The sequence below is a fragment of the Cydia amplana genome, chromosome 19 (assembly GCF_948474715.1).
Source record: "Cydia amplana chromosome 19, ilCydAmpl1.1, whole genome shotgun sequence".
Classification (NCBI taxonomy): Eukaryota; Metazoa; Arthropoda; class Insecta; order Lepidoptera; family Tortricidae; genus Cydia; species Cydia amplana.
The window spans coordinates 1,883,913-1,896,576 of NC_086087.1; the positions used below are offsets into that span (position 1 = coordinate 1,883,913).

The 12,664-nt window shown below is 37.2% G+C and overlaps 3 protein-coding genes across 3 annotated transcripts in view; 1 reads left to right on the forward strand and 2 right to left on the reverse strand.

The window, feature by feature from the left end:
• LOC134657273 (bolA-like protein 2) overlaps positions 1–7,378 on the reverse strand; it is a 50,278-nt gene extending 42,900 nt beyond the window's left edge. The window contains exon 1 of the mRNA XM_063512853.1: positions 7,048–7,378. Coding sequence (XP_063368923.1) covers positions 7,048–7,110 — 63 coding nt within the window. The 5' untranslated portion in view covers positions 7,111–7,378. The remainder of the gene's footprint in view (positions 1–7,047) is intronic.
• Positions 5,263–6,973, reverse strand: LOC134657228 (dolichyl pyrophosphate Man9GlcNAc2 alpha-1,3-glucosyltransferase). Its single transcript, XM_063512798.1, has one exon. The coding sequence runs from the start codon at positions 6,925–6,927 to the stop codon at positions 5,326–5,328; it is 1,602 nt and encodes a 533-aa protein (XP_063368868.1). The 5' UTR covers positions 6,928–6,973; the 3' UTR covers positions 5,263–5,325.
• Positions 7,379–7,642: 264 nt separating the features above from the next.
• Positions 7,643–12,489, forward strand: LOC134657227 (protein adenylyltransferase SelO-like). The gene is made up of 12 exons (XM_063512797.1): positions 7,643–7,872; positions 7,946–8,109; positions 8,565–8,645; positions 8,999–9,162; positions 9,425–9,597; positions 9,935–10,034; positions 10,561–10,721; positions 10,964–11,085; positions 11,163–11,292; positions 11,491–11,617; positions 11,786–11,919; positions 12,302–12,489. The coding sequence occupies exons 1-12, from the start codon at positions 7,729–7,731 to the stop codon at positions 12,422–12,424; spliced, it is 1,623 nt and encodes a 540-aa protein (XP_063368867.1). The 5' UTR covers positions 7,643–7,728; the 3' UTR covers positions 12,425–12,489.
• Positions 12,490–12,664: the final 175 nt, after the last annotated feature.

The following is a 12,664-nucleotide window of genomic DNA, read 5'->3' on the forward strand; positions in this document are numbered from 1 at the left end:
ACGCAGAGCCGAAACTACAAAAGCTAGAAAGTTGAAATTTGCACACTAGGTTGAATTTATAAAGTGTACAAGAGATAAGAAACGATTTTGAAAAATTCAACCCCTAAGGGGGTTAAAAAGGGGATGAAAGGTTGTATGGGGTACAAGTTTTATTTTAAGCTAGGAATTTAAAACTTTGTAAAAATGTATTATATTAAAAAACAAGAAAACTAATTTCAGCGTTTTTGAAAATTCATCCCCCAAGGTGGTGAAAAAGGGGTTGAAAGTTTGTATGGAGATCAAATATTTTTGTGAGTGTGGGACTTGAAACTTTGTATATGGGGATATTATTATAAGACAAGAAAAGTAATTTCAGCGTTTTTGAAAATTCATCCCCTAACAGGGTTAAAAAGGGGTTGAAAGATTGAATCCATTACAAATGCTTTGAAACTTCTTAGAAAGGCATAATAGCCGATTACAAAATAAAGTAATTGCGACGTTTTTGGAAATTCAACCCCTAAGGGGGTTAAAAAGGGGATGAAAGTTCGTCTTGGGGTGCAAATTTCATTTTAAGCTAGGAACTTGAAACTTTGCAAATAGATATTAAATTTAAATACAAGAAAACTAATTTCAGCGTTTTTGAAAATTCATCCCCTAAGGTGGTGAAAAAAGGGTTGAAAGTTTGTATGGATATCAAACATTTTTTCGAGCGCGGGACTTGAATCTTTGTATTTGGGGATATTATTAAAAGACAAGAAAAGTAATTTCAGCCTTTTGTAAAATTCATCCCCTAACAGGGTTAAAAAGAGGTTGAAAGTTTGTATGTGGTTCAAATTTTATTTTAAGCTAGGTACTTGAAAGTTCGTAAAAAGATATATTATTAAAATGCAAGAAAACTAATTTCAGCGTTTTTGAAAGTTCATCCCCTAAGGTGGTGAAAAAAGGGTTGAAAGTTTGTATGGATATCAAACATTTTTTCGAGCGCGGGACTTGAATCTTTGTATTTGGGGATATTATTAAAAGACAAGAAAAGTAATTTCAGCGTTTTGTAAAATTCATCCCCTAACAGGGTTAAAAAGAGGTTGAAAGTTTGTATGTGGTTCAAATTTTATTTTAAGCTAGGTACTTGAAAGTTCGTAAAAAGATATATTATTAAAATACAAGAAAACAAATTTCTGCGTTTTTGAAAATTCATCCCGTAAAGTGGTAAAAAAGGGGTTGAAAGTTTGTATGGATATCAAACATTTTTTCGAACGCGGGACTTGAATCTTTGTATTTGGGGATATTATTAAAAGACAGGAAAAGTAATTTCAGCGTTTTGTAAAATTCATCCCCTAACAGGGTTAAAAAGGGGTTAAAAGTTTGAATCCATAACAAATGCTTTGAAACTTCTTAGAAAGGCATAATAGCCGATTACAAAATAAAGTAATTGCAACGTTTTTGGAAGTTCAAACCCCTAAGGGATTTAAAAAGGGGATGAAAGTTCGTCTTGGGGTGCAAATTTGATTTTAAGGTAGGAACTTGAAAATTTGCAAAAAGATATTAAATTTAAACACAAGGAAACTAATTTCAGTGTTTTTGAAAATTCATCCCCTAAGGTGACGAAAAAGGGGTTGAAAGTTTGTATGGATATCAAAATTTTTTTAGAGCGCGGGACTTGAATCTTTGTATTTGGGGATATTATTAGAAGATAATACAAGTAATTTCAGCGTTTTGTAAAATTCATCCCCTAACAGGTTTAAAAAGGGGTTGAAAGGTTGTACAGGGTACAAATTTTATTTTAAGCTAGGAACTTGAAACTTCATAAAAAGGTATTATTTTAAAACGAAAAAAAAAATTCAGCGTTTTTGAAACTTTATATCTCAAGGTGTTGAAAAAGGGGTTGAAAGTTTGTATGGAGTTCAAACATTTTTGTGAGAACGGGCTTGAATCTTTGTACAGAGGCATATTATTAGAATACAAGAAAAGTAATTTCAGCGTTTTTAAAAATTCATCCCCTAAAATGGTTAAAAAGGGGTTGAAAGTTTATATACGGTTCAAATTGTATTTACTTCAAACTTCGTAAATAGGTAGTTAGGTAGTAGGTCTTATTAAATAGAGGACATGAAAATCTTCTAAGGGGGTTGAGAGGGATTATGTCGAGAACAATTTTATTTAGTTAGGGGCTAGAAACTTCGTAGGTTGTGAAAGACAAATCTCATGCGTTGTATAATATTAATAATTAACAAATGATTAACCGTCCTACTGCAATATTTTGCTGCATAATGTTCTAAGCTAATGTAGAATATATAACCACCAATATACAAATCCACGCGTACGAAGTCGCGGGCAACAGCTATCTATCTATCTATCTATCTATATATATAAATGCACGTGTCCTGACTGATTGACTGACTGACTGACTCATCAACGCAGAGCCGAAACTACAAATGCTAGAAAGTTAAAATTTGGACACGAGGTTGCATTTATAAAATGTATAAGAGCTAAGAAGCGATTTTGAGAAATTCTACCCCTAAGGGGGTTAAAAAGGGGATGAAAGATTGTATGGGGTTCAAGTTTTATTTTGAACTAGGAATTAGAAACTTTATCAAAAGGTATAATATTAAAAAACAAGAAAACTAATTTCAGCGTCTTTGAAAATTCATCCCCTAAGGTGGTGAAAAAGGGGTTGAAAGTTTGTATGGAGAAGTAAAATTTCTTTTGATTGCGGGACTTGAAACTTTGTATATCGAGATAGTATTATTAGAATACAAGAAAAGTAATTTCAGCGTTTTTGAAAATTCATCCCCTAAAAGGGATAAAAAGGGGTTGAAAGTTTGAATCCATTACAAATGCTTTGAAACTTCTTAGACATTGGATATAGTTCTTTAATTATTTATTACTTTCTAATACTTTAAGCGACTCGAATCTTGCCATACGATTAAATAAAAAGAAAGGCATAATAGCCGATTACAAAAAAAAGCTATGGGACGTTTTTTGGAAATTCAACCCCTAAGGGGGTTAAAAAGGGGATGAAAGTTTGTCTTGGGGTTCAAATTTTATTGTAAGCTAGGAACTTGAAACTTCGTAAAAAGGTATTATAATAAAAGAGAAGAAAACTAATTTCAGCGTTTTGGAAAATTCATCCGTCAAGGTGGTGAAAAAGGGGTTGAAAGTTTGTATGCACATCAAATATTTTTTTGAGTGCGGGACTTGAATCTTTGTACAAGGGCATACTATAAGAATACAAGAAAAGTAATTTCAGCGTTTTTTAAAATTCATCCCTTGAAAGGGTTAAATAGGGGTTGAAAGTTTGTATGGAGATCAAACATTTTTTTTCAGTGCGGGACTTGAATCTTTGTATAAAGGCATATTATTAGAATACAAGAAAAGTAATTTCAGCGTTTTTGAAAATTCATCCCCCAAGGTGGTGAAAAAGAGGTTGAAAGTTTGTATGCACATCAAATATTTTATTGAGTGCGGGATTTGAATCTTCGTATAAGGGCATATTATAAGAATACAAGAAAATTGATTTTAGCGTTTTTAAAAATTCATCCCTTAAAAGGGTTAAATAGGGGTTGAAAGTTTGTATGGAGATCAAACATTTTTGTGTGCGGAACTTGAATCTTTGTATAAAGACATATTATTAGAATACAAGAAAAGTAATTTCGGCATTTTTGAAAATTCTTCCCTCAAGTTGGTAAAAAAGGGGTTGAAAATTTGTATGGAGGTCAAACATTTTTTTGAGTGCGGGGCTTGAATCGTTGTATAAAGGCATATTATTATAATACATAATAAGTAATTTCAGCTTTTTTAAAAATTCATCCCCTAAAAGGTTTAAGAAGGGGTTGAAAGTTGGTAGAGAGTTCAAATTTTATTTAAAGCTAGGAACTTCAAACTTCGTAAATAGGTAGTTAGGTAGTAGGTTTTACTAAATAGTGGACTTGAAAATATGCTGGGGGTTGAGGGGGATTATATCGAGAACAATTTTATTCAGTTAGGGGCTTGAAACTTCGTAGCCAGGTTGTGTAAATAATTAACAAATGATTAACTGCAGTCCCTACTGCTATCGTTTTCTGCATAATGTTCTAAGCTAATATAGAATATATAACCACCAATATACAAATCCACGCGTACGAAGTCGCGGGCAACAGCTAGTCTGATATACTTCGCTGTTTAGGACTAGAAGGTATAAATTGTAACAGAAGTTTATGTACTCTACAAATCAACATTTAAAAATAACTTTTTAAATAATATTGTTGAGACCATATATATTATACATATTAACACACACTGACACTGGTCGTTAGACTCGGCGAGGACCAGCTGAAGCAGGTTGACAAGTTCCGCTACCTGGGGAGCACGATAACCTCCAAGTGCGATCTTGATGCTGAAGTTAACAGCAGAATCGGGGCTGCGGCTGCAGCTTTCGGTAGGCTGGATCACAAGGTCCTCAGCTCACACCACTTGAAATTAGCCACTAAGATCTCCGTGGCAGTCGTGTTGCCTAACCTCCTTTACTCTGCTGAAACGTGGACCGTTTATCGCCGCCATATTCGTATGCTGGATCGATTCCACCTCAGATGCCTACGTAAGATACTAAAGATCCGATGGTCTGATCGTGTTCGGAACACCGAAGTGCTGCGTAGAGCAAATGTGGGTGGTATCGAGGTATACCTCATGCGACGTCAGCTTTGGTGGTGCGGTCACGTTTCGCGGATGAACGACCAGCGTGTGGCTAAGCACATCTTTTATTCTGAGCTTGAGGAGGGCAAGCGAAAACAGGGCGGCCAATTCCTCAGGTACAAAGATGTGCTTAAGCGTCACATGAAAAAGTGTGGCGTAGAGCCCTCGCGATGGGAGCAGCAGGCAGCCGTGCGTACGGAATGGCGGGCTGGACTAAATGCCAAGATAACCGATTTTGAATCTCGGCGGCGCTTGGAGCTTGATGCCAAGCGTGATAAAATAAAAGCCAGACCACCTGCGGCAATACCCTATAATTATGTCAACGGTGTGATCACATGCCCGCAATGTTCGCGAACATTTACTAAAAAGATCGGCTACATCAGCCACTTGCGAGCGCACCAGCGACAGCAACGGAGTTGACAGCAGTCGCCGTGGCCGAAGCCGGCCGTGGAGTTATTATTATTATTATTACATATTAACAATATTATCTGTGCATGCATTTTATCCCTAACCTCTCCGTTCCCACGATGTGACGTCACCATAAGCGTATCGGCTTATGAGCCATGGGAGTCAACAGATTAAACTACCAAATTATATGTACAGTAATAAAACACTAAATAAAACTTGAAGCATTTATTCTACAGTTAAAATGGAATGTTAAAACCTAAGTGCTACATAAAATTACTTCTTAACTTTAACAGTTGTTGGCAAACATGTTGGCAAATGGAACTGCGTGTAATAGAAGTAGAAAAAGAATAACAGAAAATGAGAACAGGAGTAAACTGATATAAGCAACGGGAATAAATCTGGAAACTGAGGCGGCGGAGCCACATAAACCGAGGCAGCGGTTAAAACTATCATTCCTAGAACGGAAAACAAGAAATTGATGCTTAGAAGTTTAAGCAGGACCGAGTTTTCCATTTTTCCAGGTTGAACTGCTTTATAAACCTTTTTAGCATTAAAGAAAGTAAAAAAACCAGCATTAGGCATTGCCAGCTTTAAAGTTATACTATAGAAGCTAACATAAATTATGTTTGTAGCGATGAATGGCAGCAGCAAACCATCTTTTAGAAGAAGAGGAAGCATGCTGAATGTAGACACGAGTAGGAACCAGAAACACATGAACGGGTCTTCAGGAAAATGAATGGCAACAGGAATTGCTGCTAGTAATATGGTTTTCTCATGAACTTGAAATGAAAATAGAAAGAAGGCTAATGACACATTGATAAGGCAAAGAACAAACTTCTTTCTGTTCAATCGGAAGAATAAATCTACACAAGACGGAAGCGCTGCTGCCGCCGTAGTTATAAGGCAAGTCTTTGCCATTTCTTCATTCGAATAGTAAGACTTTAGTTTAATAAAAACATTGACAACACACCATACATTTGATACTTTGTCTTCAAAAACTCCTCGGCTAAGAGGGAACAGTCTACGAATTAGTTGGAAAATATTCTCCCATGACCCAAAAAACGGATACCAGATGATAATAAAAGTCGCAATCACCGAGATAGCCAGCTTGTTGAAACGGTGCACAAGATGAACTGTTCTACTCCTGTGTGGCAGCTCTATAAATATCTTACGTAACAAATAAAAGAAGAACGGCAACGCATGATACAATTCCATTTGCTTATAGTTCAAAGCTAGGACAAAGAATATAGTTGCTAGAACATCATTCTCTATGGCTATTATATAAAATGTGGCCCACAAAAATAAACCTAAAGATACACAGTTGTATTGGAAATGGCCATGGTCTATGAGAATCAAACCCGGATACAATAAGAATAAGATTGTAGATAGGTCAGTCCGCTTGAACACGTTAACGATCTCTTTAGGCTTCACACGTTCAGCGTCTATACATATCACTAGCACAGCAGACACGTAGAAGTAAACATCACTCAAGAACACAGTCCATCTCATGAACGTTTTGTGCGATTCGTTCTCATAACCTCTCGACGCGAACAACCGCACAGACTCCGGGTCGATCCAGTCTGCAACCTTCCCCATTAACAGGCTGTGGTAGGCAGTCAGCGGCGGGTAATCCAACCCCCAGTACTGAAGGTCATTCTGCGTCGTGTTAAAGTACCACGTCGCTGCCGGCGTGTGCACGGTGATCTCCTGCCAGTGTCTCTGAGCTTCATAATCGCCGTACATCGGCGGCTTCTTGTATCCAGAGTAAGGGTAGGAAGCCACACACCACCGAACAAGTAGAGCGAAAAACACGCCCGGCAACAGAGCATCTTTCGTCACGGTAAACCTATCGGGATCCGCTCTTACTCTACCCATCGCGGTTAACACTAATTATCGAACGTTTCATTTAATAAGAATAGTATTAATAGTATAATCCTTAATTTATTTAATGATTTTCGTGACAACACGACAGATAGAAAATTTGACAGTACTTACGACGTGAACGGCGTCCAATTCCTTGGTCAGCTTTTCCTTCAGATATCCTTCCGTATACACCATATTCGTCAATGAAAGTCCATAAATCGCAAAAATGGTTACTTAAAACTCATCCACTGATCACAATAATAATATTACACCGCACGCCTGAATATACAACGCGGATACCAAACTCGAACTGATACAGTATTTAGTGTATTTTCGAAAGTGAAATGAGAAAGTGGCACGAGAAAGTGAACTTGAATTGCGGACGATTGACTGGATCGGACGAATTTCACACCGGACGACTTCCGTAGGCTAAAATCCGACTAATTTCCAATTGCCTTTGTTGTCGGTCAAAGATCACATTACGTAGGATTATCGCAATTCTGTTGCGTAGCCATGACCATGACCTTGAAGAAAAAATTGTAATATAATTCATTATTTACTATTTATTATAGAAACTAATGTAATTTATTTTAGAATATGAATAAATCAGAAAATATTGAATCAAATAAAATAAATTTAGACTTAATCGAAGTAGGTAGACTACACATGGCAACCCATCATTGATCTACCATAGACTATGACAAAGGCGGGCGCATGGCGGACCAATTTAAAATAAAATAAGTCTATCGATATTAATTTTTTTCTGGCTCATTCCCACCCATTCCACCTCTAAAAATCTAAAATTGTTTTACAATGAAGATGGAAGGAGAATTAACAGTGTTAAAGAAAAATTTAACTGAATGGAGATTCAACCAATATCCAAAATACATATTATTGCCGATTGACGAAAACAATGATCAAATTTGTTCTAATATAAAGAATGTTGTGTTTTCTGAGGTTAGTAAGGGCTATGAAGTGGGAAATATGTAAAGATATTCATGATTTTATTGCAAAGGAACTGTTTTTGTAGGTTACGCCGTGTCCGCTGGAGCGCAACATCCAACTAGTGTGCGTCTCAGAGGATGCGCTAATCAGTATTCTGGATATGGATCCGGATATCGCTAATCGGGAGGAGTTTGCTCAATTTATTGCCGGTCGGAAGCTGCCGTACGGCGCCTTGCCCGTAGCTCATCGGTAAATATTTATCCAATCCATAGGGTAGCGCTATAATTTTTTTTTTTGGATATAACTTTTACTGCATTACTTTAAATTAACATTACTAGCCGTTGATAAGTAGGTCTGTTCATAAATGATCTGTTCAATCCAGTTAGGTATCCTCAATTCAAACTTTCGTTCCTAATAAGTGAACACCTAGAAAGGTTGGTTGTTAGGCTGTGGCGTTTCATTGTGAACATTATCAACTGAGCGTATAGCATTATGCCAAATAAATTTCGAATGCTACCTGTGAAACATACAAGAAGCGATTAGTTCGGATGCGATATTGGAACAAAAGTTACGGTGAATTTTATAAAAGTTTAACTCTCTTTCTCTCTCTACGGGCACGAATGTGGATGCGAAAATGGAACAAAATAATGTAATCTATTTTATTTTATTATTTATCGTTTTTAATTGTATTGTGTTATTTTTAGATATGGAGGCCACCAGTATGGAATGTGGGTTGGTCAGTTAGGGGATGGAAGAGCGCATATTCTTGGAGAATACATAAATAGGTAAGCTACATTCTTCTGACTCTTGTAGTGAAAATTTGGGTTGCTGTCTTCCATACCTAGCTTTTCTCTTATTGTGATACGATTTCATGTGTGTGATATTGTTCATAAAGTTTAGCTGCTAAACTTAGCAAACCAAATCGATTAATTTATATTTTTAACCGGACCGACTAGAGTGCGCATTTTCCGCACAGACTGTTCGGCACCACATAAACTTGTCATTTACCTAGCAATTTTACATTTGTTGGCAGTTCCATTCCACACTTTCTAAGTCGGTGCAGAATTATATAGCTTAGAGTCCAAGCCTGGGACTGACTCTATAGTGCTAATATTATAGCTTGTATTTATTTGCATAGACTCGGTGAACGTTGGCAGCTACAGCTAAAAGGATCCGGACTAACACCATATTCGCGAATGCATGATGGTCGAGCGGTGCTCAGGTCCGCTTTAAGGGAGATGATTGCTTGTGAGGCTTGCCATTTCTTAGGCATACCTACAGTGAGAGCGGCGGGGCTTGTCGGTAAAGTATTGTTTAACAGTAACCCTTTTCTTTGTAGTCTTAATAACAACATTTGCGTAGTGTTCGATTTACATATTATGAAATTATGATCTTCTTGTATCTTGCTTTAGTTTTATTGACGAGTTAGTGTTATCCCGGGCCGTGGCTTAATTGTTTTGGTGCTAGGGCAAATAAGCTCTTTTTCAAGAGAGAAAGAGTGTACCATTTAACTGGAGTACAAAAAAACGCGAAAAGCAACTAAACAATTTGAACTTTATTGTAGTAAGCGACGAAGCAGTGATACGAGATGTGTATTTCACCGGCAATCCGAATCGCGAGCGAGCGTCCATTCTGCTCCGGCTTGCCGAGTGCTGGTTCCGCTTTGGCTCGCTGGAAATCCTGGCTAGGAATGGGGAACTCGCGGTACTGAGACAGCTCGCTGACTTTATTATAAAGGTTATTAATTCAATTTTTTTATTCAATAGTTTCGATTGGTTTTAAATTATAAAAAACATTGTTTCTAATTTTCAAAATCGATCAGCACTCCGCTTTATTTGTAATTATTTATGGACCTAAGAATTATTAAGTAATATATCTCGGGGCATGATCTTATCACTGTCCCAGCGTTTGCAGTGGCCATCTAATGCAGCATGGGGGTCTGCTCAGCAACGTAATCCCAAGAATGTTCGCAGGCTCTAGTTTTTGTCGACAGCGACTTATATCTGATTCTCCAACCTGAAGGGAAACTTAGAATAAAAATTGTTGTATGTACTTACTTACTTTAGTTTTTTAGGAGCATTTTCCAGATATTCAACTCTCGGACGAGAATCGTTTCATAAGGCTGTTCTCCGAAGTTGCTCATCGGACGTTGGATCTCGTGGCAAAATGGCAAGGTGACTTTAATGGCTCCTCTACACGATGGGCCAGCGCCGGCCACTCCAAGGGACGCATTTATGCGTTAGAGGGAGCAAGTGATATTGCTATCTCATTCTACCGTATGGCTGCGTCCCTTGGAGTGGCCGGCGCTGGCCCATCGTGTAGGGGAGCCATAATAAATTACTTAATATAGTTTGCTCATATGCATTTTTCCCTGTCACTAATACCGGTCCAACCACAAAATTCATTATTATTTTTTTTTTTCAATTAACTTTGTATTCTAGTATTTAAGCAATTTTAGTATAAGATCCTAGACATATATATATTTTTGAAAAGGTAGGACAGTCATTTAAATGTGAAAAATCATAAAGATACGGAATAGGAAAGTCGTTAAACTTTGAGCCGTCATTATAATGGAACATCTCTGTATGTTTCAGTTTAGGTGAGGTTCACAACACAAAGTTTTCTTTAAATTACTAAATTTGATTGACAAAAAAGTTCCGAATAGATAAGATCGTCCTCCAATATTGATTTATTTTCTAGGCTTCGGATTCACCCACGGCCTCCTAAACACGGATAACATGAGTATCCTGGGCATTACGTTGGACTACGGTCCATTCGGCTTCGTTGACTCATACGACGGGGGCTATGTGGCCAACTGCTCCGATGGCGAGGGAAGATATTCACTGGCTAAACAACCTGACGTACGGATTCTTGCTTCCTTTCCTGCTTACATTATTATGTACTTAAATGTTAATGTAATAATGTATTTATCTTCCAAAAACATACTCAATTTTCCAAAAACTTTACTTTTGGGATAGGTACCTACGGATAATTTAGAATTAATAAGCCTACTAAATAAACGATAATTCGTACTTAACAGAGATTATGCATAGCTTAACTAAGTAAATTAAGAGTGCGTATTGAAATAATGTTGTGCTCTTAGGTAGTTGTGTGGAACGTTGGACAGTTGGCAAATGCACTGAAGCCACTGTTAACCTCTTCTCAGCAAGTTCACATGGCGCATATATTGAAGACATTGGATACATACTGCAAAAATAAAATACTGTAAGAACCTAGCCTCAACATATTCAGTATAAAACAAGTAAATAACCAATATACTAATTTTATTTGTTTATTTTTAGGGAAACTTTCCTTTTGAAAATTGGTTTGAAAGAAGAAAAATGGGGAGATGAGCAACTGATCGAAAAATTACTTGATATGATGCAGAAAACTGGAGCCGATTTCACGGCTACATTCAGGCAACTTACGGAGGTCAGATCAACCTAAATATAGTATTCTCTTTCTCTCTCTCTTTCTGTGGAAATTATTTTTCCTTTTTCTTTCCTTTTTGCGCTGGGTCTTTTATAATTTACTAAATATAGTTCCCTCTTTTTAAGGTTACCCTCCTCATTCCAGATATTTTGTATTGTTTTTTGGATTTTAAACTTCAAATATTATTTTATTTTGCAGTTGGAACCTAACGAAATGGTTAACGAAACTAAACTGAATGAGAAATGGTCACTGAAGCGCTTGTCCTCGCATGCTTCGTGGGGCTGCTGGTTGGACCAATACCGTGAAAGACTGGATAAGGAAGCAGGTTAAGTGGAATATTTTACTCAATTAATAATTAAGTCTTACCAGCCTAATCATAAGCCGTCATGAGATCTTGTACCCATGGCACCAAGAACGGATGCGCTGTCAAATCGAATGACCTTTATTAGCACAAAGTAATTTAATAATTGTGTTCCTTGACCTTGACCCTCAGTTGACGCGAGTTCAGTGGGAGTGTTCGAAGACGAGCGTCGCAGGCGTATGCTGACCGTGAACCCGGCGTATGTTCCACGGAACTGGCTGCTGCAGGAAGCAGTAAACGATGCTGAGAAGAACGACTTCCGAAAGGTATTGTCATCATGTAGAACCGTGTATTCAGAGTGCTTATGTTCATGGGCGAAGACCGCTACCCATCAGGTGGCTCGTCTGCTTGGAAGCTGACTATTAAAGGTAACCAATAGACGGTTTCATCGCTCAAAAGCGATCTCATCTACATAACTTACTTAATTTGTTTTTGTACTTAGGTGTAAAAAAATGTATACTAACAAAATATGGACACTAGTCTAAAATTAATGTTTTTTTATAACGTAGCGGAAATTAATACATAAATGGTCACATTTCAGTAGGTAGGTATTTCATACACTCACTAAAATCGCTTATAAGTACTGTACTGTACCATCCCACCGTACCTTACATAGTTACACTTCTTTAATGTTACTGATTGTTTCAGGCGCATTTTCTATTGGATGTTATGCGTCGTCCTTATGATGTACAGCCAGAGGCCGAGGCTCGAGGGTTTGCATCTCAACCGCCACAGTGGGCATACGCCCTAAAAATAAGCTGTTCTACTTAAGGAAAATATTGATATTGTTGCTGTAATAGTAAAGAATGGCATATATTTCATTATAATGGTATTTGCAATATGATATATGAATTGTTATTTCAGTAGGTATTACATCCGTTGTATTAATTAAATGCTAAAGTAGGACTGATCTAACCTAACAGCAAAGTGGGGTAAAGTCATAATCATCATTAATGTACATTTTCTATGAAAACATGTCGTTTATAATGACACACCCTCACTTTGTTCTGT

Excerpts from the sequence above, each read along its gene's own strand:
- LOC134657227 (XM_063512797.1), top strand. The coding sequence starts at position 7,729 with ATGAAGATGGAAGGAGAATTAACAGTGTTAAAGAAAAATTTAACTGAA. Across the intron at positions 8,646-8,998 it reads CTTGGAGAATACATAAATAG|ACTCGGTGAACGTTGGCAGC; the intron begins GTAAGCTACATT and ends TTATTTGCATAG. Across the intron at positions 9,598-9,934 it reads TCGCTGACTTTATTATAAAG|GAGCATTTTCCAGATATTCA; the intron begins GTTATTAATTCA and ends TTAGTTTTTTAG.
- LOC134657228 (XM_063512798.1), bottom strand. The coding sequence starts at position 6,927 with ATGGGTAGAGTAAGAGCGGATCCCGATAGGTTTACCGTGACGAAAGAT.